Here is a 22,629-nt window from a genome sequence, read left to right as displayed (position 1 = left end):
ACTTCTACAAGAGGCTGCCCACTGCCCCGTCCTCAGTCTGACCCACGTGCTTCCCTCGACCAATCGCGTTTCATGGAACGCTCTCGATCCGCCCAATAGCCGTTCAGCGAGTTGGCAGGTAGAATTCCGTTAGGGCCGTTGGAGAAGGACCGTCGAGCCGGGATGGCCGCGCGCGCCGGGCCGGGCGCCGATTGGCTGCCCCCGCGCGCGCCGGGCGGCCCGGTCATCCACACGGTGGAGATGCACGCGGGCGGCGAGCCGCTGCGGGTGGTGCTGCCGGGCGGGCTGGCCGGGCTGGAGGCGCCCGAGGGCCTGCCGCTGCTGGCCCTGCGCCGCCGCCTGCTGGCCTCGCCCGAGCTGGACGGCCTGAGGCGGCTGCTGATGCACGAGCCCCGCGGGCACCGCGACATGTACGGGGCGCTGCTGGCGCGCAGCGAGCTGCCCGAGGCCGCCGCCGGCGCCCTCTTCGTCCACAACGAAGGCGCCAGCTCCATGTGCGGCCACGCCGTCCTCTGCCTGGCCCGCCTGGCCCTCGACTACGGCCTCCGCCGGCCGCCCCCCGCCGGCCCCGGGGAGGTGCCCGTCACCATCCACTGCCCCTGCGGGCCCGTGGTCGCCTTCGCCTCCTGGGACGGCCGGCGCAGCGGCAGCCGCGTCCGCTTCCACAGCGTGCCTGCCTTCGCCGCCGCCACAGGTAGGGGAAGGAGCGCGTCGGCGGCGCCTTAACCAGAGCCCTGCAAGGAGGGTTGCCAACCTCCAGGTGGGCCTTGGCGATCTCTGGACGTCACAGATCAGTTCCCCTGGAGGAATTGGCAGCTTTGGCCGGGGGCCCTTATGGCATTCCCCGCCCCCCAAAGCCCCGCCCCTCCAGGCTCCACCCCCAAATCTCGAGGAATTTACCAGCCCGGAGCTAGCAAACCCGATCTGGCTTGGGAAATTCCTGGAGATTGGGGGTGGGTGGGCCCTGGAGAGGGAGGGGTTTGGGGAGAGGAAGGGATTTAATGAGATGCAATGTTATAGAGTGCACCCTTCAAAGTGGCAATTGCCTCCAAGGAAACTGATTTCTGGACTTAGATCCAGAGGAGTTAGCAGTGTTAGGATGGAGTAGCAAAATAGAAAAGAGTCCAGTAGCACCTTTAAGACTAACCAACTTTACTGTAGCATAAGCTTTCGAGAATCACAGTTCTCTTCATCAGATGCATGGAGGGTAAGAAGAAGTAAGATACCCTCTATGCATCTGACCAAGAGAACTGTGATTCTCGAAAGCTTATGCTACAGTAAAGTTGGTTAGTCTTAAAGGTGCTACTGGACTCTCTTCTATTTTGATTTCTGGACTTAGATCCAGAGGAGTTAGCAGTGTTAGGATGTAATAGCAAAATAGAAAAGAGTCCAGTAGCACCTTTAAGACTAACCAACTTTACTGTAGCATAAGCTTTCGAGAATCACAGTTCTCTTCATCAGATGCATGGAGGGTAAGAAGAAGTAAGATACCCTCTATGCATCTGACCAAGAGAACTGTGATTCTCGAAAGCTTATGCTACAGTAAAGTTGGTTAGTCTTAAAGGTGCTACTGGACTCTCTTCTATTTTGATTTCTGGGCTGGAGATCCAGTTATAAATCTAGGAGGTCTCCAGCCACTGCCTGAAGGTTATCAGCTCTATTCTGGACCTGCAGTTCTCCTGGAATTGCCACTGATTTCCAGACTACAGAGATCAGTTCCCCTGGAGAAAATGGCTGCTGTGACATTTCTACCTCTGATGAGGTTCCTCCCCTTTCCAAATCTCAAGCTTTCCAGGTTCTACCTCTCCACTAAGTTCATAACCAAGAGCTGGCAGCTCCAGCAGCATATAATGCCAATGGTCAAAGCCTTCAAAGTTGCCATTTTCTCCAGGGGAACTGATCGCTTTAGTCTGGAGATTGCTTGTAATAATGGGATGTCTACGGGTCCTGGCTGAAGCTTGGCAGCCCAGGGGGAAAAGTGAGCATTAGAATGGATTGCAGGGGGCAGATTCCAGCTTTGGATTCCAATTTTGGTGTAAAGAAGCTCTCTGCAGCAGAAAACTAGCATGGCAGGGGGAAGTCCCCTCCCCTGCACTTGCTTTGCTAAGTTAGTTTTCTGCTTGCAGAGTGAAAGTGGGATAGTGGAAGAGGCTGCTCCACTCTAGACTGTATGTAATGAATTCCAGTTTTGACTGCTTAACATTAAAAAAGGTCCCAGCAAATGAACCAGTGTGCTGTAGTGGTTGGTGTATTGGGCTAGGTAGAATCTGAGACATCTGGGTTTGAATCTTCGCTGCACTGTAGAAAATTGGTTGGGTGATCTTGGTTCAGTCACACACTTTCAACTTACCATCCTCATGGTGTTTTTGTGAGAATAAAATGGAAGAAAAGTTGGTCTCCTTAGAAGTTAATGGTTCTTCATCCTTTTGGAGAAGAGAGACAAGTGGAGGGATTGGTCCTGGGACCTGTTCTGTTCAACATTTTTATAAGTGATTTCAATGAAGGAATAGAGGGAATGCTTACTAAATTTGCAGATGATACTAAACTGGCAGGGGTAGCAAATATAGTCAGAGACAGAGTGAGGATACAGAACGATCTTGACAGGCTGGAAAACTGGGCTAAAACAAACAAAATGAATTTCAACAGATAAATGCAAAGTTCTGCATTAAGGTAGGAAAAATCAAATGCATAATTCTAGGATGGGGGAGACTTATCTTGGCAGTAGTATGCAAAAAGGATCTAGGGGTCTTAGTAGACCATTAGGGGTGTGCACCCCAAAAATATTTGGGTTTCCTACTTCGACTGCGCCACCCCGCTGCCTCCACAGCTGCAGCAGCCTGCAGCAAGTGGCAGGGCCAAGATAAGTGGGGTGGGTGGGGTTGGGGTGGGATGTTTAAAGGGCCCTGCTGCTTGCAAGCGGCAGGGAAAGGGCCCTTTAAACTTGGGCCCCGAAGCAACCTGAATGCTTCGGGGAAGCTTTGATTCGGGAATTCCGAATCTTTACAGATTGGATCCAATTCTGGTATTTTACCCGAATCAGAAACTCAAAGCGCATACCCCTATAGACCATACACTGAACATGAGTCAGCAGTGTGATGTGGTAGCTAAAAAGGCAAATGCAATTTGGGGCTATATCAACAGAAGCATAGTGTTCAGGTACATATAGACCTCGCCTAGAGTATTGTGTTCAGTTTTGGGCACCACATTCTCAGAAGGATATAGCTGGAACATATCCAGAGGAGAGTAATGAAGATGGTGAAGGGTCTGGAGACCAAGTCCTATGAGGAAAGGTTGAAGGAGCTTGGTATGTTTAGGTTGGAGAGGAGATGACTGAGAGGTGATATGATAACCATCTTCAAATACTTGTATGTGGTGCAGAGTTATTTTCTGCTGCCCCAAAAGGTCAGATCAGAACCAACGGGATGAAACTAAATCAAAAGAGTTTTGGGCTAAACATTAGGAAGAACTTCCTGACAGTTAGAGCGGTCTCTCAGTGGAACAGGCTTCTTTGGGAGGTGGTGGGCTCTCCTTCTTTGGAGGTTTTTAAGCAGAGGCTAGGTGGCCATCTGACAGCAATGCTGATTCTGTGAACCTGGGCAGATCATGAGAGGGAGGGCAGGAAGGGTTACATCAGTGTTTAGTTCTCGTGGCCTCTTCTTACATGCCCTGGGTAAAGCCGATCACAACTTTGGGCTTGTAGCCATTTTCCCCTGGGCAGTTTGGCTAGGGATCTTGATAAAGTTTTGCCATCTTCTGGGCATGGAATAAGGGTCACTGTGTGGGGTGGGGGGGGGGGGAATATTTGGGAATTTTAATGTTTGGGTGATGTGACTGAAGTTTTAATCTAATTCGTTTTATTGTATTTATTACCATCTGTGATCTGTTCTGAACCCGTTTGCGGGGAGAGCGGAATATAAATTGAATTAATTAATTAATTAAAAATTTCCTATGTGTTGCAGGGGGTTAGACTTGATGACTCTAGAGGTCCCTTCCAACCCTATGCTTCTGTGATTCTAGTTGTACATAGTAGGGATCCCAGATCCCCTGAGGGGGGCAGAGAATCCCCCACTCCCACCCTCCACCCCCGCCACCACTCACCTGGCTGGCAGGGGAGAAAGATGGGGGAATAGGCCTCCTGGGCGGGCTCCCAGAGTAGCAAGATGTTTCTTCTGGGAGTGATGATGTCACAAAAAGTGAGTGCAGGGTCTCCCTACTCCCGCTGGGAGGGTAAGGGGACCTGGCAACCCTAGTACATAGAGACATAAATAGCTTTGAATTCCCCCAAAAGCTAAGCAATAATTCAGCACTTCCTCACTTGAGAGCTGCCTGGTGCATTTTCATGGGTACCCCGTGTGATACACGGGGAGAGAGGATTTAAGTTTAGCTTTCTCTGCTGTTGCCTGTATATTAGCTATTACCTTCACTTCTCCAGCTGGTTCTTCCTGAACAGAGCTGCAAGCCCCTGTATTCCACATTTTGTCCTTACTGTAGCATCTGTACCTCTCTCTACTAACATCACTGCCATGAATATATCATTAATTACAGCTCTGCCCATAATTAAGTAGTCCCTTTTCTCCTACAGTGTCTCTTTCTGAATGACAGTTGTAGACATGGTTCTGCCATTGTCATATGCCACTGCTATAATTTGTGGAAAAGCCTATAGATTCACTACCCTCTGTATTTTCTAGCTCTATATCTGTTCTTCTTACCCTCTTTACCCTACTTTTTCTGACATATGTATCTTGCTGCCTAAGCATGTAAGAAGTACGCCCTACCAAGTATATTGGGGCTTATGCCACTGCTTCATATTTCAGTCTTCATTGCAATCGCATTGCAGTTCCATCCACAGGCCTCTTTGTGTGTGTGTGTGTGAGCCATTCCTTCTTTTCTGTCAGATATTAATGCACGCTTATTTGTTTTTCAGGTGCTCAACACATTCCCTTTTGTCCTGCCTAGGCTGCTTCTGTGCTTTTAGAGGTGTGCATGTTGAAGATCTAACTGAATTCTTCGCACCTTTACTAAGCAAATGATCTTTTGTGGGAAGTTGTGACGGTTAACCTGTTATACACCGTCTGCTTTCTCAGAAGGAAGAGCCAAGAGTTACCTAACCTGTGAAGGAGTGTGAGCTTGCTTTCTCTGTTTCTGACTGCATAGGTTGATGAGGATTGACTAACATTACCCAGGCTGTTACTCTGCATCTTGGAAGGAATGCCTCCCTGTGCTCCACCACCTCTTGCAAATGTCATAGTGAGTTATGTTTTGTGTTAAGATTTCCATCTTAGTCAAGCAGGTTGTGTTCAGAGTTCTTCAGTACTGGGGTGTCCAAGTCTTCTCAGGTTGGGCCTAGTTATAGAAAGAATTTGCGTTACGTTTCTGTTACATTACTACAATCATATCTCCCTGTTTTGGGTCATCCTTCAACGCCTTCTGAAGATCAAACTGAGAAGCCAAAACTGAAAGCCTCGGCCTGAATCATCAGAACTTGAAGGAACCTTTTCTCTGAATATCATGTATCCTAAACAGCAATACTTACCTACATTAACAGTCCCTGATCCAGCTAACAACCCAGTTCCATGGAAAAGTTAGTTGTGACTAACTCCAGTTTCACTTGAGCCTGACTAGACAGGGCATGAGAAATTGGTTATTGGATCTCCCTCTTTGACCCTCAGAGGAAATGTACGGGTATAGTAATTTGATCAGGAAAGCAGCGCTTGGGTTTCTCTTGTAATATTTCTCTAATGTAAATTGTGCTCTTCCCAAGCTGCTGTGAGCCCTGTGGCCTGATGCTAAGATGAAGAAATCTGCTATTAGTGAACTTTGTGTTGTATGAAAAAAATCTGGATTAATTGTTTTGGGGCTAACAAAAGATTCAGGGGCGCCCCCCCCCCCAATGTCCTGAGTGGAATGTGCTGGAGTTATCTAAGGAAAGTCATTTTTGTAAGGGGTGTAGGCATGTTTTTGTTTGCTCTCATTCTTAGTTCCTTGAGTACTTTGTAAAATCATGAAAAGGAGAAATGGATCCACCAATAAGAGTGTTGAGCTGAGTGGATATCAGAGCCAACTCTGGAGGAAATCAAGTCTAAGTAACATGAGGTGTTGATGCATATAATAACATGGTTTTTCTTTTTTTTCAGATCTAACAGTTGATGTTCCTGGCTATGGAAAAGTGGTGGTTGATGTTGCATATGGTGGCGCTTTTTATGCGTTTTTAAGTGCTGAAAGGTTGGGGCTTGATGTTTCTTCTTCAAAGATTAGGGATCTCGTAGATGCAGCTTCTGCAGTAACTGAAGCAGTTAAGGCCCAGGTACTGTCAGACCTCCCCTTGTATTGTATATTCTATTCAACATGTGTAGTTTTTCAAGTAAGTCTACAAGTTGCTAGTCCTTTAAATTACTAACCTCTTTGTCCATGTTTTATCAAAATGTATCGTTTGTGGCTTTTAAAAAAATCAGTTTTTAAAAAAGTTTACATGACACATGGCCAGGAGGCAGGTGACTAATTAGCTGTTTACAAGCCAGATCTGCAGGCCACATAATTATACAGATCAGCTTATATCACTTGTAAAATATCAAAAATGTGTTTTTTGTGGATTGCCTAGTCTTTCGCAAAGCATAATCAAGCCAATAATACCAGAAAAAGGTAATACTGAACAAGTGCGTCTCAGAGGTTTTTGTAGTCTTCTACTCTGAATAGGTGTCAAATATTTCACTTCTTACATAATTTGTGTTTTGGACCAACTGGGAGTGGGGACTGGGTAAGGAAGAAGCAGGAAAAAACAGAGCTGACTGAAATTGATAATTTTATTTGGTGATGCTGATCAGTTAGTATTCCCTGTAGGAATACTAAATTCAGCCCCTGCTTTCTTTATCGCAGTGTCGTGGTGATGGTGCAGATCTAAAAGAAGACGGGAATGTCGAGCAAATGACTATATTGTTACATTTGTTATATTTCTAATCATGCCTGTAAAAATATTTTCTCTGTAGTTCAAAGTTTGTCATCCTCTCATCAAAGACGTGGCCTTCATTTATGGGACTATACTGACAGATGGAAAGGATGCATTTAGTGATGAACCGACAAACAACATCTGTGTGTTTGCAGATGCACAGGTAGGACAGGATGTCCTATTTCAAGTGGTGCCAGAGAAGTTCTGCTTCTTGTTTTGCCGTAGAGATTCCTGAATAACAGCAGTAGCAGGGCTACCTAGAGGGGGAAAGGGAAGGAAACATGCCACCCAGGAAATTTGGATCGTCGTCGTCCTTCTGTGAAGCCCCACATTGGGACTGCGCAGGCGCAGGCCAGCCGCGGAGAAGATTCTTTTAGCTTCTAGAAATGTGACGGGGACGTTCGGGCCCACCGCGCATGCGCGCCGGTGTTCCCGCCAATTTTGAAGTACAAGTACCCGAATGTCCCCGGCATTCCCTCAGTTCCTTTTTCGCCGCCGTTCGAAAAGGTTCTTCAGCTGTCGCTTGTGTCTTCGGACTTTCTTCTAGCTGTGAGTTGCCGTTTCCTTCTGACTGGGAAACGCCTCCACTATGTCCCATTCCGCTTTATTTAAAAAATGCCAACAGTGTGGCACTAAAATGACCCACTCTGATGGTCATGACCTCTGCCTCATCTGTTTGGGCGAAGGGCACGTCGTGGAGCGCTGTAAGTTTTGCATGGCCTTCACTCCGAAAGCGCGGAACGACCGCAAGGCCAGGCTCCGGGCCTTTCTTTGGGACGCCAACCTTCTACCGCCCAAAGCCTCTGGGTCGTCCGGGAGCAAGCCCAGCTCTGTCGCCCCCTCGCCGGCTCCTCATCACTCGTCGGAACCGCTCGTCTCGGCTCCGACGGAGGCGTCCGCTCCGGACGGTTCGATCGCCTCCGGTTCCGTGAGTGCTCCGTCCAGTCGAAAGGCGAAGAAACGTGCTTCTTCGAAGCCTTCTTCGAAGCCTGTGGCCACCGAGGCTTCTTCGGAGCCCCCGCCGAAGAAGGCAAAGGCCAAGTCAAAGACCAAGCGCCGTGCTCTGTCGCCGGCCCCGGCCTCATTGGCTGGTTCCTCTCCTGGACCGGCCCCTCCTCCTGAGGACGTCCGGAGTCTCCTCCATACCCCGTCGCCTCCTCACACACCTCCTCCGGTGATTCCCGACGACTGCGAGTCGATCCGTGGATTTTCGGACGCGTTCCAGGAGTTTGAGCGCTCTCTGCCGTGTGCTCCGGTTCCGGCGGAGGTCTCCGTTCCATCGCAGCCAGTCTTCTCGGTTCCAGCGCCGTTTCACCGTTCCGTTCCGTTGCCTGCTGCTCTGCCTCCTTGGCAGCCTGTCCCGGGCCTAGGGAACGTGGCCTCCTGGCAGGATTTTGTGGCTTGGATTCAGCAGTCCGCTCCCTTTCTGCCTGGTCCTTCGGTGCCCCTGGCCACGGTTCCGGCGCCCTCAACTCTGCCTCCAGCTCCGCCTGCCACTCAGCCGCGTCGCCATCTTTCGGCACCCCAGCCTTCTACCTCGGTTCCGGCTGACCGCCCGTCGGTTCCGACGCAGACCCCAGCAGCTTTCTCCGACTCCGAGGATGATGAGGGCTTGGCGTCTCCGTCTGAGTACTCGTCGGACGCGGCCTCTGACCCTTCCCCTGATGATGCTGTGGGGGAGCTCCGCTCATCGTCCCCTAATGACGATTACAGGGTGTTTGCAGAGCAGATGGTCCGAATGGCCGCAGCACTGGAGCTCGACGTCGCCTCCACGACCTCCAAACCCAAGAGTAAGCTGTTGGAGCCGTTGTATTCGGGCTCTCCTGCCTCGGTGGCGTTTCCTCCTGTCGAGGATCTCGTCGACAATGCCCTGGCACTCTGGCAGACCCCTGCTTCTGTACCGCCTACGGCCAAGAAGGTTGAGAAATATTATCGCCTCAAACAGGAAGATTGCCCTTACCTCTTTGCCCATCCGAAGCCCTCTTCCATCGTGGCCGAGGAGGGTCAGGCTCGGTTCCGACGGGGCTCCTCTTCGGCTCCATCGGATCGGGAGGGGAGAAAGCTGGATGGAATTGGTCGGAAGGTGTATTCTTCGGCTTCCCTGGGGTTCCGGATCGCCCATTTCCAAGTAATAATGGGCTCTTACAATCTTTTCTTGTGGAAGCGTCTGTCGTCCTACCTCTCTGACCTCCCCGACGATCGCCGTCACTTGGTCAAGGCTCTCCAGGCTGAGGCTTTCCGTTTGTCGAAGCAACAGATGACGGCTGGCAAGGACGCTGCCGACTCCGCGGCGCGTGCGATGGCATCCTCAGTGCTCTTGCGTCGGCACGCCTGGCTTCGATCTACTGCCCTGCCCCCCGAGAAGAAGGCCAAGGTCGAGGATTTTCCGTTTGAAGGTCCTCAGCTCTTCTCAGAGAAAACGGATGAGTCCCTTTCTCTTATGAAGAAGAACCAGCAGACGGCCAAGTCGCTCGGGGTTGCGCCTTCGGTTCCGCAGACGGGTCCGAGATATCGGTACGGCAGGTTCCGGTCCTATCAGTCCCCCTACCAGCAGTTCCACCAGCGCCAAGGACGGTTCCCCTCCGGTCAATCCTATGGCCACCGTTCCTACTCTGGCCAGCAGCGCCACTCTTCGAGACGCTCCGGCCGGTCCAAGGGACGACAGCAGCCTCCTTCGCCCAAGCCCTCGACTTCAGCGCAGAAGCCCACGGTCTTCTGACTAGACCAGGACGCTTCCCAGTTGGTCTCCAAGGACGCTGTTAATGTCCTGTTCTTGGACAGGCTACGGCCTTTCTTGCCCCGTTGGCGACTCATTACTACGGATACCTGGGTCCTCTCTGTTGTGGCCCGTGGTTATAAGTTGTCGTTTACCACTGCACCCCCTCTTTCGCACCCACCCCGTTGTGCTTCTTGTTGTAATGTTGTGTTACAAAATAATGTTTTGGAGTTGGTTGCCAAAGGTGCTGTCCGGGTGGTCGATGTCTCTACTTCCCCTTGGGGGTTTTACTCAAGATACTTTCTTGTGGATAAGAAAGATGGGGGGTCTCGTCCCATTTTGGACCTTCGGGCCCTTAATACCTACTTGAAGGTGGAGAAGTTTAGGATGCTTACCCTGTCGCGGGTGTTGGAACTCTTAGAGTCAGGCGTCTGGATGGCCATTTTGGATCTCAAAGACGCCTACTTCCACATTTCCATCTTTGAGGGCCACAGGAAATATCTCCGTTTTACCTGTGGAGGCGCTGTCTATGAGTACACGGCCTTGCCCTTTGGCCTGGCCTCGGTGCCCAGGGTGTTCACTAAATGTATGGCCACCGTGGTGGCACATCTACGGTCTAGTGGCTGTTTTGTTTATCCCTATTTGGATGATTGGCTCCTGGTGGGTCCCTCCTCTGACTCCCTCCGGGCCTCTATTGCCCTCACCTTGTCCGTCCTAGACGGTCTGGGGCTAGTGGTCAATTTGGGGAAGTCGGTCCTGTCCCCTGGTACGAGCATTAGATTCATTGGGGTCCACTTTGACTCTCTGCTGGGCCGGGCTTATCTACCCCCGGACCGCTTGAGCAGGCTGTCCTCCCTGGCCCGCCACTTCGTGCATAACCGGTTCCAAACTGCCCTCCTGATTCAAACGTTGTTAGGCCTTATGGCCTCCTCCACAGGGGTGGTGTGTTTTGCACGCCTGCGCATGAGGCCTCTACAAAATTGGTTTGTTCGGGTTTTCAACCCCCTCACTATGAGTCAACACCGTGGGTTTTCCGTCCCGAGGGTGATACAGCGGACATTGGTGTGGTGGACTGACCCTGAGAATTTGTCCAAGGGTTGTCCTTTTGGTCCCTTCCTGCCGGAGGTCACCGTCTTTACGGACGCTTCCAATCTAGGCTGGGGAGGGCGTTGTGGACACCTGTCTGCTCAAGGTGTTTGGTCCTCCCTTGAAATGAGCATGCACATTAACCTGTTAGAGCTTAGAGCGATCCGTTACTCCCTTGCTTCTTTTGCAGATGTCATTCGGAACAAGCGGGTGCAGGTCCTATCGGACAATACCACGGCCTGTTACTATCTCAACAAGCAGGGAGGAACGGTCTCGCTCAAGCTCTGCAAGGAGGCGACTACACTCTGGACTTGGGCCATTGCCAACAACGTCCTGCCCAAGGCCGTTCATATTGCGGGGGAGAGCAACACAGCAGCAGACACGCTGAGCAGGGTGTTTTTGCCCCAGCACGAGTGGTCCCTCAACACGGTTTATCTCCACAAGGTTTTCCGCACATGGGGCACGCCTTTGGTCGACCTCTTTGCCACAGCCCACAACAGACAAGCCCCGCTGTTTTGCTCCCGGGCCGGGATTGGCCATCGTTCACTGGGGGATGCCTTCCAGATACCCTGGTCTCCCGGGCTCTTTTATGCCTTCCCGCCCTTCCCGCTCCTTCACAAGGTCCTCTCCAGGATCAGGGCCTTCCGAACCCATTGTATCCTGATTGCCCCTCGGTGGCCTCGCCAGGATTGGTTCCCCCTTTTACTTTCCCTGTCACAGGGGCGGTGTCTCCCGCTGCCACACGCTCCAGACCTGCTACTCAGGGACGGAGTGTGGCATCACGATGTGGCAGTGCTAAATCTGACTGCCTGGCTCCTCTGCGCCCCAGACTAGGCCTCTCTACTAGGGTGCTTAATGTGATTCTGAATGCCAGGAAGCCGTCTACCAGGTTGTCCTACCAGAGGAAGTGGTCACGTTTCTCTAGGTGGTTAGCCCCCAAAGGGGTTTCCCCTTTCTCTTGCCCGCTGCCTGTCATTCTGGACTACCTCCTGGACCTGTGCTCCCAGGGCCTGGCGTTCTCCAGTGTTAAGGTGCACATGGCTGCTATCTCTGCCTTCCATGAGCAGATTGATGGGAGGACTGTGTTTGCACATTGGCTGTCCAAACAGTTCCTGAAGGGCCTACTAAAGTCCTTTCCTCCTAGGGCCCATCCTATTCCTCAGTGGAGCCTGACCCTGGTGCTCTCCCGTATGATGCTCTCCCCTTTTGAGCCCCTGTCTACCTGTCCCTTGCCTCTGCTCACACAGAAGGTGGCCTTTTTGGTTGCAGTCACTTCCTCCAGGCGGGTTGGGGAGTTGTCTGCTTTGAGGTGTGACCCCCCCTTCCTGCAATTTTTCCCCGGTACGGTCATGCTCCACACTAGTATGCAGTTCCTGCCCAAGGTGGTTTCAAAATTTCACCTGCGTCAAAAGGTGGTCCTTCCTTCCTTTTTTCCTACACCCTCTTCCCCAGAGGAACGTACTCTACACACATTGGATGTGAAACGTGCTTTATTGTTTTATTTACATCGCACCAAGTGTTTCAGGAAGTCTCCTGCCTTGTTCTTATGTTACTCTGGCCCTCGCAAGGGCTCGCCAGCTTCTGCCCAGTCCATTTCTCGCTGGATTGTGTCTGCAATTAAACTTTGTTATCAGCAAGCTGGAGTTCGGTGCCCGTTGTCGATTACTGCTCATTCTACTCGAGCACAAGCTGCCTCTGCTGCCTTCCTGCGAGGAGTGCCACTCCAAGACGTCTGCCAAGCTGCAACGTGGTCTACCGCTGACACTTTCATTAAACATTATTCCATAGACGTGAATGCACGCCGTGAATCCGCTGTTGGCACGGCTGTTCTGCACTCTCTGTTCACATAGACACTCACGCCCGCCCCCATTGGTGAGATGCTAGCTATTCTCCCAATGTGGGGCTGCACAGAAGGACGACGACGATAAACAGGGTTTCTCACCTGTAACTGTTGATCGTCGAGTCTCTTCTGTGCAGACACACATTCCCTCCCACCTGCCCCGCTGTGAGTGCTTGGTTCTCCATTGTTTCTCAGGCGGCTCAGGTGAACTGAGGGAATGCCGGGGACGTTCGGGTACTTGTACTTCAAAATTGGCGGGAACACCGGCGCGCATGCGCGGTGGGCCCGAACGTCCCCGTCACATTTCTAGAAGCTAAAAGAATCTTCTCCGCGGCTGGCCTGCGCCTGCGCAGTCCCAATGTGTGTCTGCACAGAAGAGACTCGACGATCAACAGTTACAGGTGAGAAACCCTGTTTTTCCCTACTGCATATATTTTTAAAAATTGTAGTCCTCCTAGTTCCCGAAAGAATCCATTAAGCCTAGCTCCAGTTGTTGGATCTAATCAGCGCTGTGGAAACTAGGTAACCCAAGAACTATAGAATGGAAAAAAACTTTACAGACCTGAGAAGCTGGGCACAGACTAGCCAGGGGTGGGAAGGGATCTTTTGCTTTACCAGAAAAAAGAAGGTAGAGTTGGAGACCCACACTTGTGTTGAAGAGCACATCTCAGGAAGAATGAAGACAGACCCGTCAAAGAGAGCAGTGGGATACTGTGTTCTTCCTCTGATTTTCTATTCCACCTTTCCATTTGCGTGACCAAGATGACTAACAAAATTGGCAATACTTCAGTACAGAATCATGACAGAATCATCACATAGAAGACCATTCTTAGTAGAAAGTTGGAGAGTTTGTAATGCTCCCTCCCATAGATGGTGGCAGTTGGAGGTTTTCTATAGTAGCAAGTTAAGGTTTGGATGTGCCTCTCTCCCCAAGTACATGCATAGGCTGCTGCTGATAGCTGTTGATTTTTCTGTAATAGCAGCAGTGATAGGGATTTTTTTTTAATTTCCAAGGGTTGTTTGTATCTGGAAGCCTCTATGGTGGGATTGTTATGGAACCGGGGTGGGGGGAGACCTTCAGTCTTTCTTCCAAGTTATTATTTTGCAGAGAAGAAAGTTAAGGCTGAAATTTGCAAAGCTTTTCATCAAACAAGTTCTTCATTCTATTAGATGAAGAGCAATGTGAAACATGCACATACCTGCAGGGAGATAACTGTTTTCTACTGAACCACCTTGTCCATTTCATAAGGGTTCTCCCCAATAACAAGGCCCGTGTAATTTCAAAGTACGCTCCTCTAAATAGACAAAACTCTTTAATTTGATTAAATGAGCTGTTATCCATTAGTGATACTCCCAACACTGTATCAGAAAAAGAACCCATTCTAGTATTATTGAAGTGTGTGTAAAAAGGGAGGCTTCTTTTAATTAATATGGGTTCGTGTAAGTAGCACTCAAAAGTGCCTTTGGATAAAACTGGATTCTAGATAAAACTGTTTTGTCATCATTAAAAAAAATCACATGTTCTCAGATACAATTGGAGCTAGGCCCTGGGCTTTCCCAGTACCACCATGAGCCCTCAGATAAAAACTTCAATCTGTCTCTCTCTGCATCATATCTCCCACCCACCCCATTCCTCACATTTTTATCCCACCTTTCCTACAAGGAGTTCAGGGCAATGTATATGTACCCCCTACCCCTTTTATCTTTACAGTAATCCATGAGGAAGACTGAGAGTGTCTTGCCCAAGGTCTCTCTTCCCTTGCCTTATAAAGGGCCTCTAAATCTGTAGACACATGAGTAGCACCTTGTCTAAGTCCCAGCGTGAAGAGAGCCCTCCACCATTTTGTCCCGTAGTTATCCTGTCTCAGCATCTGGGTCCTCATTATCTTGTGAGAGCGAACAGTTTTATTAGGACAGCTTTCTAATATATTTCTAACTGTGTATAAACTCTGTTGCTGGTTTTTGTTATTTTTACATCATAAGCTGCCTTAAGCACCTCTGGAGGAAAGGCAGCTAATAAACATTTTAAATCAGTGAAATAAATAATTATTGCATGTGACGATACTTCATACTGAAAAGCTTATTCAGCTTTCCACCGTACCCATTTAGCCAAAGCCTGTCTAGTTCTGAAGCATCATGTTATATACGCCACAATCTGAGATGTATATGAAATACTGGTTTTCATTGGTTGGGAGTTGGCTTTTGTGTTATACTGAATGGTGAAACAGCTGATCATCTCTTTCTGAACTAGGTTGATCGAAGCCCTACTGGGTCAGGTGTGACGGCTCGCATTGCCTTACAATACCATAAAGGACTCATTCAACTGGACCAGACCAGGGTTTTCAGAAGCAGCTCAACTGGTTCCTTGTTTACTGGGAAAGCAGTGAAAGTAAGCTGGAAACATCACCTTTTGGGGGTTGTGTAGAAAAGTTTTGTCTTATATTAATGCAGCTGATGGACCAGTAGATGGTTTTGCCTCTACGAGCGTTAAGCTGGTGGCATAACTCCCTCAGCCACCCTCAAGTGAGTGTATCTTTTCGCTTCAGAACTGAGGTTCCCTCTGGCTTTGTGTGAGCTGCTCTGAGTTTGCTGTAAAATAGGGGTACTGCTGATCTGTCTCATAGGATTGTGGGAAGGATGGGTAAAATGAGGATTGTAAAGGACCATGTATATATTCTAATGTGCGGAATGAAGGAGTTGGTAGAGGGGTGTCAAATAACAGGCCTGTTTCCTTCTCTGGCCTGGTTAGAAAGAGCAGATATTTCAACTCTTGAGCAAATACTCCAAACGAGCAATAAAAACAAGTATCTTTGTGATTCATTCCTGGTTGCTTTAAGTTTTCAAGAACAGTTTAGAAATTAGCTGCCAGTGCTAGAGGTAAATTGCCTCCCTCTACTATATTGGATTTAGATTTAGTACTATATTGATCCCTTTCTGTGTTCTTCTTATCTGTCTGTATGTAAATGCCTAATATACCCCCTGGTCTATTTATGGACCATTTTGACATGTAAAGCCTTTAAGAGAAGTAATTTATCATTTTGGTGTTGGTTATCAATATGCTGATGATGTCCCATTCTATATATCCTTATCTAAATTTTCTAGTGATGTAGTTGAAATTCTGAATTGCTGCCTAGCTGCTGTGGTTATTAGCTAAGAGTGAATGAATTGAAACTCAACTCTGGAAAGAGGTAGTGCTTGTTGGGAACATGAAAATCTTGAAGGACGTTGTGCTCCCCACTTTTAATGGAGTTCAGTTCATTGCTGACTCAGTTAAGAACCTTGGTGTTATACTGGATCCAACATTACTGTTGGAAAAGCAAGTTAATACAGCTGAAAGATAGGCATTCTTCCAACTCAGTGTAGCCCAGAAGATGGCCCCCTACCTTGATATGGCCACCTGGATCCACACTATGGTAGCATGTAGACTAGACTACTGTAATGCACTTTACATTTTTCTCCCCTCAAAATCAGCTCAGAGACTCCAGTTGGTACAGAACACTACGTCTCAGCTATTACCAAGGGTTATACAGTGCATGCATATTACTTCCATTCTGAAGCCTCTCCATTGGCTGCCTGTTAGCTACCACACCCATCTTAAGGTATTGGCTGTCATATACAAAGTCCTTCATGGCTTTGATCCTTCATACCTACAGGACCACCTCTCCCCATGCTTTGCTTATTTGAGCAGGTCTTTTTGAAGGTGCCAGCCTGCAAATGGGCAAAATCGACAACTGCCCATACATGACGTGCCTTCTCTGTTATGGCCCCCACCTTGCGGAATGGCCTCCCTGGTCAAGAAGGCTCCTATTCTCCCGGCTTTCTGCCAACAGTACAAAAACTGAATTAGTCAGAGAGGCTTTACTAAACAGGTAATCTGATTGTACCGTAACAACATGGTTCAGGGAGTTATTTGGGTAAAGGGTTAGGTATCATGGTCTATATTGCTGTGCATAGTATCTTGTATTGCCTGTTGCTATGAGTAGTATCCTAATATGTAATTTTTGTATTATTTCATGTGTCATGTTAATGTATCTGTTTTGCTTCTCTCGTGATTTCTGGGTGGTTCCAGATTTCTACAATCCAAATCCTATTGCATCATTTATTGGGTGCCCTATCCTGTTGATTGTATTGATTTACTCTGTGTAATCTGCCTTGAGTCTGAGTGAGAAAGGCAGACTATAAATAAAGTAAATAAAATAAATACTTTGCATAACTAGCTGTTGCCGGTCAAACTTTTTGTGACTGTAAACAAATGAATCAGTTTTTCTTACTTAAATAGTGTCTTTTTCTTTATTTTTCTTTTGACTCAGGAAGTGAAATGCGGTGATCACAACGCTGTTATAGTAGAAGTCTCAGGAGAATCCTTTTATACTGGAACTTCAACCTTCACTATGGAGGACGACGACCCACTAAAATATGGGTTTCTTCTCAAATGACTTCAGCTTCAGCCTGATAACCTTGATCAAAAAGGGGATCTGTTTGTGCTTTACATTTAAGTATGAATTACTTGTAATTTAATTTCATGGGAGGGTCTTGTCCTTGCACAGTGGGAGTGAATATAATGTAGTGACTGAGTTGTCATCCAAGAAGTATCCCATTAAGATTTCATCTGCACAACTCCTCACTCAGAGGCCTTAAGCTGCCTACAACCTATCAGTCTCCCCATCTGTGGTGTAGGCATAATCATACTGACTTCTCTTATAGGACTATCGTAAGAATTACTAAGATAATTGCGACCTCTAACACTATGACCAGTCTAGCCTCTCTTGGCTCTAGAGGTGCAGACAGGTAGTCATGGGATTCGTTAAGGACATTTTAACCCTGCTTTTCTTCATAAGATATGGATCCAAAGTGGCTCACAACATACGAAATGTACAAAAGCTGATCAAGTATTACAGATATGCAACAGATGCCAATTTTACTACTATATAAGGCAGAGCAGGTAGTAATACCCTTGCCTTTGATGAAATATTCTCTCTTCAAACAGGGACAGGCACTCACTTCTTTCCTTTCCTTCCAGAAGGCGGTGTTACGGTCAGGGCTGGGATTCTTGCTTGGGCGCTGGGCTGAGCGGGAGGGAGAGAGCAAGAGTCCAAAGCACGCCAGGGTCGGGAGCCAGAAAGTCCGTCCATCAGGGGAGCAAGCAGAGGAGAGTCAGAAAGCCAAGCCAAGGTCTGAAAGCCGAGTCATCAGTTCAATGCAGAGACAAGCAAGGGGTGGTTGAGGACAAAGCCGAGGTCAGGACACAGGAGGTCTATCCAAGCAAGGGCAGCGTACAAGGCAGAGGTGAAGCTCCCAGGAGCCGAGCTGCTGGGTGCAAGGAGTGGTGAACGACGTTGCTCCCACGCTGGGCTCTGCCCAGTGTTCCCCTTATAAGCTCAGGACGGCATAAGAGGACGAGGGCCAGGTGTTTCTCATTCACTTGATTGCCCTGCCTCGTCCTCGGCATTCAGCTCCGCCCATCGCTGCGCTTGCAGGCATACACTCTTTCACCATTCCCAAACCCCCTCTCTTACTCAAGCCCTCCGCCTTGCTGCTGGCTCACAAGGCTTGGCTCTGAGGCACCGGTTCCTCCTCCTCTCTGTGCGACCCCTCTCCTTCGCTACCTTGTGCTGAGGGACCGGGTTGCTGGTCACTGGATGGCTCTTCAGGGACTGTGGGTGGGTCTCCCGCTGGCTCTTCCAGCCCCTCCTCCTCTGCAGAGGAATGATCCGCAGGTAGAGAGCCCAGCCGACGCGGGTCTCCGACAGGCAGCTTCCTTTATCGTTCTGGGAGTAGAGCAGGTAGAAACAGCTCTGCCCTTGAAACCATCTGAGAGCAGGCAGGCGCTGAAATCTAGAAGGTGCTGATACTCATCCCTTCCTTCAGGAAGGCGAGCTTTTATAGTCCAAGGAGCAGAGAAGGTGGATACAGCTCTTCCCTTGATAAAACCATCTGAGCGAAACTAGGCATTAAATTCTAGGAGGTGCTGATATTCACCCCTTCCTTCTGGAAGGCAGTTTCCTTTACACTCTCAGGAGCAGAGCAGGCGGAAACAGCTCTGCTATCTGAGAGCAGGCAGGCAGGTGCTGAAATTGAAGAGGCTCCAATACTCATCCTTTACTTCAGGAAGGCAGCTTCCTTTATAGTCCTAGGGGCAGAGCAAGCGGAAACAGCTCTGCCCTTGATTAAACTATCGGGATCAGGCAGGCGCTAAACTCCAGGAGGCGCTGATACTCATCCCTTTCTTCTGGAAGGCAGCTGCCTTTATAGTTGCAGGAGCAGAGAAGGCAGGAACAGCTCTGTCCTTGATTCAACCCTCAGGGCAGGCAGGCAGGTGCTGAAATCTAGGAGGTGCTGATACTGATCCCTTCTTCCTGGAAGGCAGCTTTCTTTATAGTCCCAGGAGCAGAACAGGCGGAAACAGCTCTGCCCTTGATTAAACTATCAGGCATGTGCTAAACTCCAGAAGGCGCTGATACTCATCCCTTCCTTCTGGAAGGAAGCTTCCTTTGTTGACCTAGTGTTACATGAAGTGGTCTCCTTGCATTAAATATGATTTATGGGGGAATTAGCTAGCAAGGAAGATGGCTATGCAAGAGGCAGTAACTGGAATCTATCACCTTTGTATACCAGGTCCCTTCCTATAGTAAGACAAGCAAGTCTGGTGCTTCAATATAAAACAATAACTTTTATTGACCACAAGAACTTCATGCGCGTACACACCAATTACTGAGTGAAAATAATCACACACACAAGGGTCCTAGGAGATATAGCCAGAGGTTTGGGAATAGAGCAAGAGGGAGTAATATCTACCTGTCCTGGAGCAGGGGGTCCAGTCCGCGTTGAGGAGGGAGAAAGAAGAGCGTCAAACGGCCAGCGTCCTCAGCAAGGCAGGAGGCTTAGAGCAAACCTCAAGGGAACAGCGCTTGTGGATCTGGAAACGCATTCAAACGTGTTCAGAGAGAGAGAGAGAGACTCAGGGAAGTGACCCTAAGGGAAGCTTGCATGATTTGAATGGGGCTAGGACCCTACCTTTATAGGTAAAATGTGCCCTGAGGTGGAGGAGAGTCCTTCTGGAAGTTAGGACAAAGACTCCAATGACTAGTTCCTGGGTTGGACAAAAGGCTTGAGTACTTGGATTAATAGCTGCCGGGGGTGGGCTGGGGGGCGGTGTGAATGGGAAGGCAAAACTGGCCGGTTAGCTGGAAGAATACACCGAAGCTAGGTTGATAGTTTTAGGTGGGGAGCACAATATCCCAGGAATGGCTGTACATGCTTATGAATGCCATTTGATTAGCTCCTTTAATCACAGATAGGAAGTCTCATCACGGAAGGAGGGAAAAGAATGTGCTAAGTGGGGGTGACACTACAAGTCCTTTATTGCTCTGGTCATGGGTGAGGCCAGGAAGATAGCAAGTCCAGTCGCCGCTTAATCACCCCGCATTCCTTTGCGGCATTCCATTCATGCTATGTCTCCCGGGTGGGACTCAGCAACTGCCCCAGGTCCTCTGCTGGCCAAACCGCAGCCATTTTATTCCAGAGGCCTGAACATTTCCAATATTGCCACCAGCCATAAATACGAAGCTGCTATAAAAATGGGGGAGGCTGGGCCGACTGCTTACACTAGGAGCAAAAGCAGTGGAAACAGCTCGGCCCTTAATGAAACCAGGAGGCGTTGATACTCATCCCTTCCTTCCAGAAGGCAGCTTCCTTTGTTGTCCTGAGAGCAAAGGCAGTGGAAACAGCTCAGCCCTTAATGAAACCAGGAGGTGTTGCTTCTCATGCCTTCCTTATTGAAGGCAGCTTCCTTTATAGTCCGAGGAGCAGAGCAGGTGGGAACAGGTCTGCCATTGATTAAACTATCTGAAATCAGGTAGGCAGGCACTGAAATCTAGGAAGCGCAGGTACTCATCTTCAGGAAGGCAACCTCTTTTATGGTTCCCACAGCAGAGCAGGTGGAAACTACTGATGAAACCATCTGAAAGCTGGCAAGCGCTGAAACCAATCACAGCACTCTGTTCTTTGGAGGTATTGTGCGAAAGCTTGTGTTGTTTTAATGGTGGTGAGGATGTGAGTTATGTCAATGCTTTGTGTGGCAAGGTCTCAGCCTGTTTCTGGTAGCAGATATTGGGCAGCAGTGAGGGGAGATACTTCAAAAATTGGAAATTGCTTATAGGAGTCACTTGGTTTCCAGTTCTGGGTAATGCTGCTTAATTTAATTTCTGTTGATTCTACCAAGTGTCATCAGAAACTTAATTTTATTAAACATGGAGTATTTGTCTGCCTTTTATATTCAGAATAACACTACGGAGAAATTTAATTTTCTCTTTTACATTCTCAGGACGGGGTGGCCATTTTTCTGCTTTCCAGTTCCTTGAGTCTTGGGTGCACCCATATAGACCTATATATAGGCTGAGGCCTGAATGGTTTATGTGGACGCATTTTCTGTCCCTGAAACAATTCACTCTTAGCAAGGATGAACAAAAAGGAGTTAACTTCTGTTTAAAACTTTAAACAAATTTGAGTGGGCCACCTAGGTGGATAGTTTTTCAGCTGACCTCTTGATCTTTAACTCAAGTTTCCCATTCTCTGTTACAAACTGTCTTTATTGCAGCCAGCTTCCAATTCCTCCACATTCTTAATTCTGACTCTCTCACATTGCTCTGTCGACTTTCTGGGCAACATTCCATCAGCTCTCATTGTGGTTGCTCTTAAGAGTCAGACCTGGGTCTGCCTGGCACACACAATCTCTCTTTAAAAGTTAATAGTGGCTCTTTCATGATCTGCTAAATTTCCTTTCCAACTCTCTTTGGTCAACTGACCATATTAGGGTGTGTAGATGTACCTAGGTTACAATACCAGTGTTCATTATAAGGGGGGCAAAAGAATCCAGAGAGAGTTTGTGAGAAAGCCACACGCAGGAAGATTTACATCAGGAGTGTAAGAAATAAAAGAGGAAGGCTGTGCACCAGGAATCTCCAATGCTTCCATGCATGCTGCTTGTCTAGGTCCCTCTGCGCTGTGCTTGGGCCCATCTGTTTCTTGCAGATGTGCAGGATCAGAGGTTTGGCTCTACTAGAACAAAGTTCTGAATTCTGCAACAGTGTTCATGAAAGTTCCTTCCTCCTCAGAGTGACTTATTCACATTTCTTAGCATAATCAGATTCTGGAATGTATTGTCGAAGGCTTTCATGGCTGGAGAACAATGGTGGTTGTGGATTTTCCGGGCTGTATAGCCGTGGTCTTGGCATTGTTGTTCCTATAGTTCAGGAACGACAATGCCAAGACCACGGTTATACAGCCCGGAAAATCTACAACAACCAAGATTCTGAAATATTTGGGCAAGAAGGCCTGACGTTTCTTGGTATTTCCCGTGTAAATGAATAGCTGTAATTCATTGATGATGGGGTGTGATTATAGTGGCACTGATTTGGCCAGGACTCATCTTTGCCCCATCCTTGGCACTTGGAGACCCAGACTTAAATCACAAATTCTTCTGCATGTGTATGTATAAGCACACATGGTACCCCAGAGTGCAAGTTACCTAAACATGAAACATCCCTACCAGTTCTTTGCACTTTCCCACACCTCTTGCAAGAAAGTATCCTTTAGTATAGATGCCCTGGGAAAATGCACTGTGTGCAGTGGTGATTGTTGCCTCTAGTATCCTCGAATGTGACCAGTCAGAAAAGGGACAAGTGGAAAGCATTTTGTCTAGTAATGGTCCTGCTAACAGAAGTGCCTGCCTCCCTCCTATGTGATTGGTGCTTTCATTTTGAAGCCTACTTCACAGCGCTACGTTTCTTGCCAAACAATTCTTTCTTGGATTTGAGTTCCTACTTGTGGATTGGCTGCCCATATGCTGTGAATGAAATTCTATGGCTCACTTTACTGCAATAATCATGCTTGTTAAAAAAATTACATTTGTTTCATAACTGTTTTGCTTTCCCTTGTTCATTAATGAATTACATCTCTATTATAATATTCAGTGGTCAATTTCTATTCTTGAGTTTTATACAATGTGAACATCGTTACTTTTCATAATAAAATCTATCAATTGTA

General features: G+C 48.3%; 1 protein-coding gene across 1 annotated transcript; it reads left to right on the top strand.

Moving 5' to 3' along the window:
* The first annotated feature begins 143 nt into the window (after positions 1-143).
* On the top strand, positions 144-22,629 carry L3HYPDH (trans-L-3-hydroxyproline dehydratase). Its single transcript, XM_054971416.1, has 5 exons — positions 144-694; positions 6,135-6,304; positions 6,984-7,106; positions 14,837-14,974; positions 16,896-22,629. Exons 1-5 carry the CDS (start codon positions 163-165, stop codon positions 17,019-17,021), a joined length of 1,089 nt encoding a protein of 362 aa, XP_054827391.1. The 5' UTR covers positions 144-162; the 3' UTR covers positions 17,022-22,629.

The sequence above is a fragment of the Eublepharis macularius genome, chromosome 2 (assembly GCF_028583425.1).
Source record: "Eublepharis macularius isolate TG4126 chromosome 2, MPM_Emac_v1.0, whole genome shotgun sequence".
Classification (NCBI taxonomy): domain Eukaryota; kingdom Metazoa; phylum Chordata; class Lepidosauria; order Squamata; family Eublepharidae; genus Eublepharis; species Eublepharis macularius.
This window is presented reverse-complemented; position numbering and strand designations above follow the sequence as displayed.

What these genes read in the sequence shown, in the direction of transcription:
- L3HYPDH (XM_054971416.1), top strand. Translation starts at nt 163, where the DNA reads ATGGCCGCGCGCGCCGGGCCGGGCGCCGATTGGCTGCCCCCGCGCGCG. An exon ending in TGCCTTCGCCGCCGCCACAG is followed by an intron (nt 695 to 6,134) that starts GTAGGGGAAGGA and finishes CTTTTTTTTCAG; the next exon opens with ATCTAACAGTTGATGTTCCT. An exon ending in TTACTGGGAAAGCAGTGAAA is followed by an intron (nt 14,975 to 16,895) that starts GTAAGCTGGAAA and finishes CTTTTGACTCAG; the next exon opens with GAAGTGAAATGCGGTGATCA.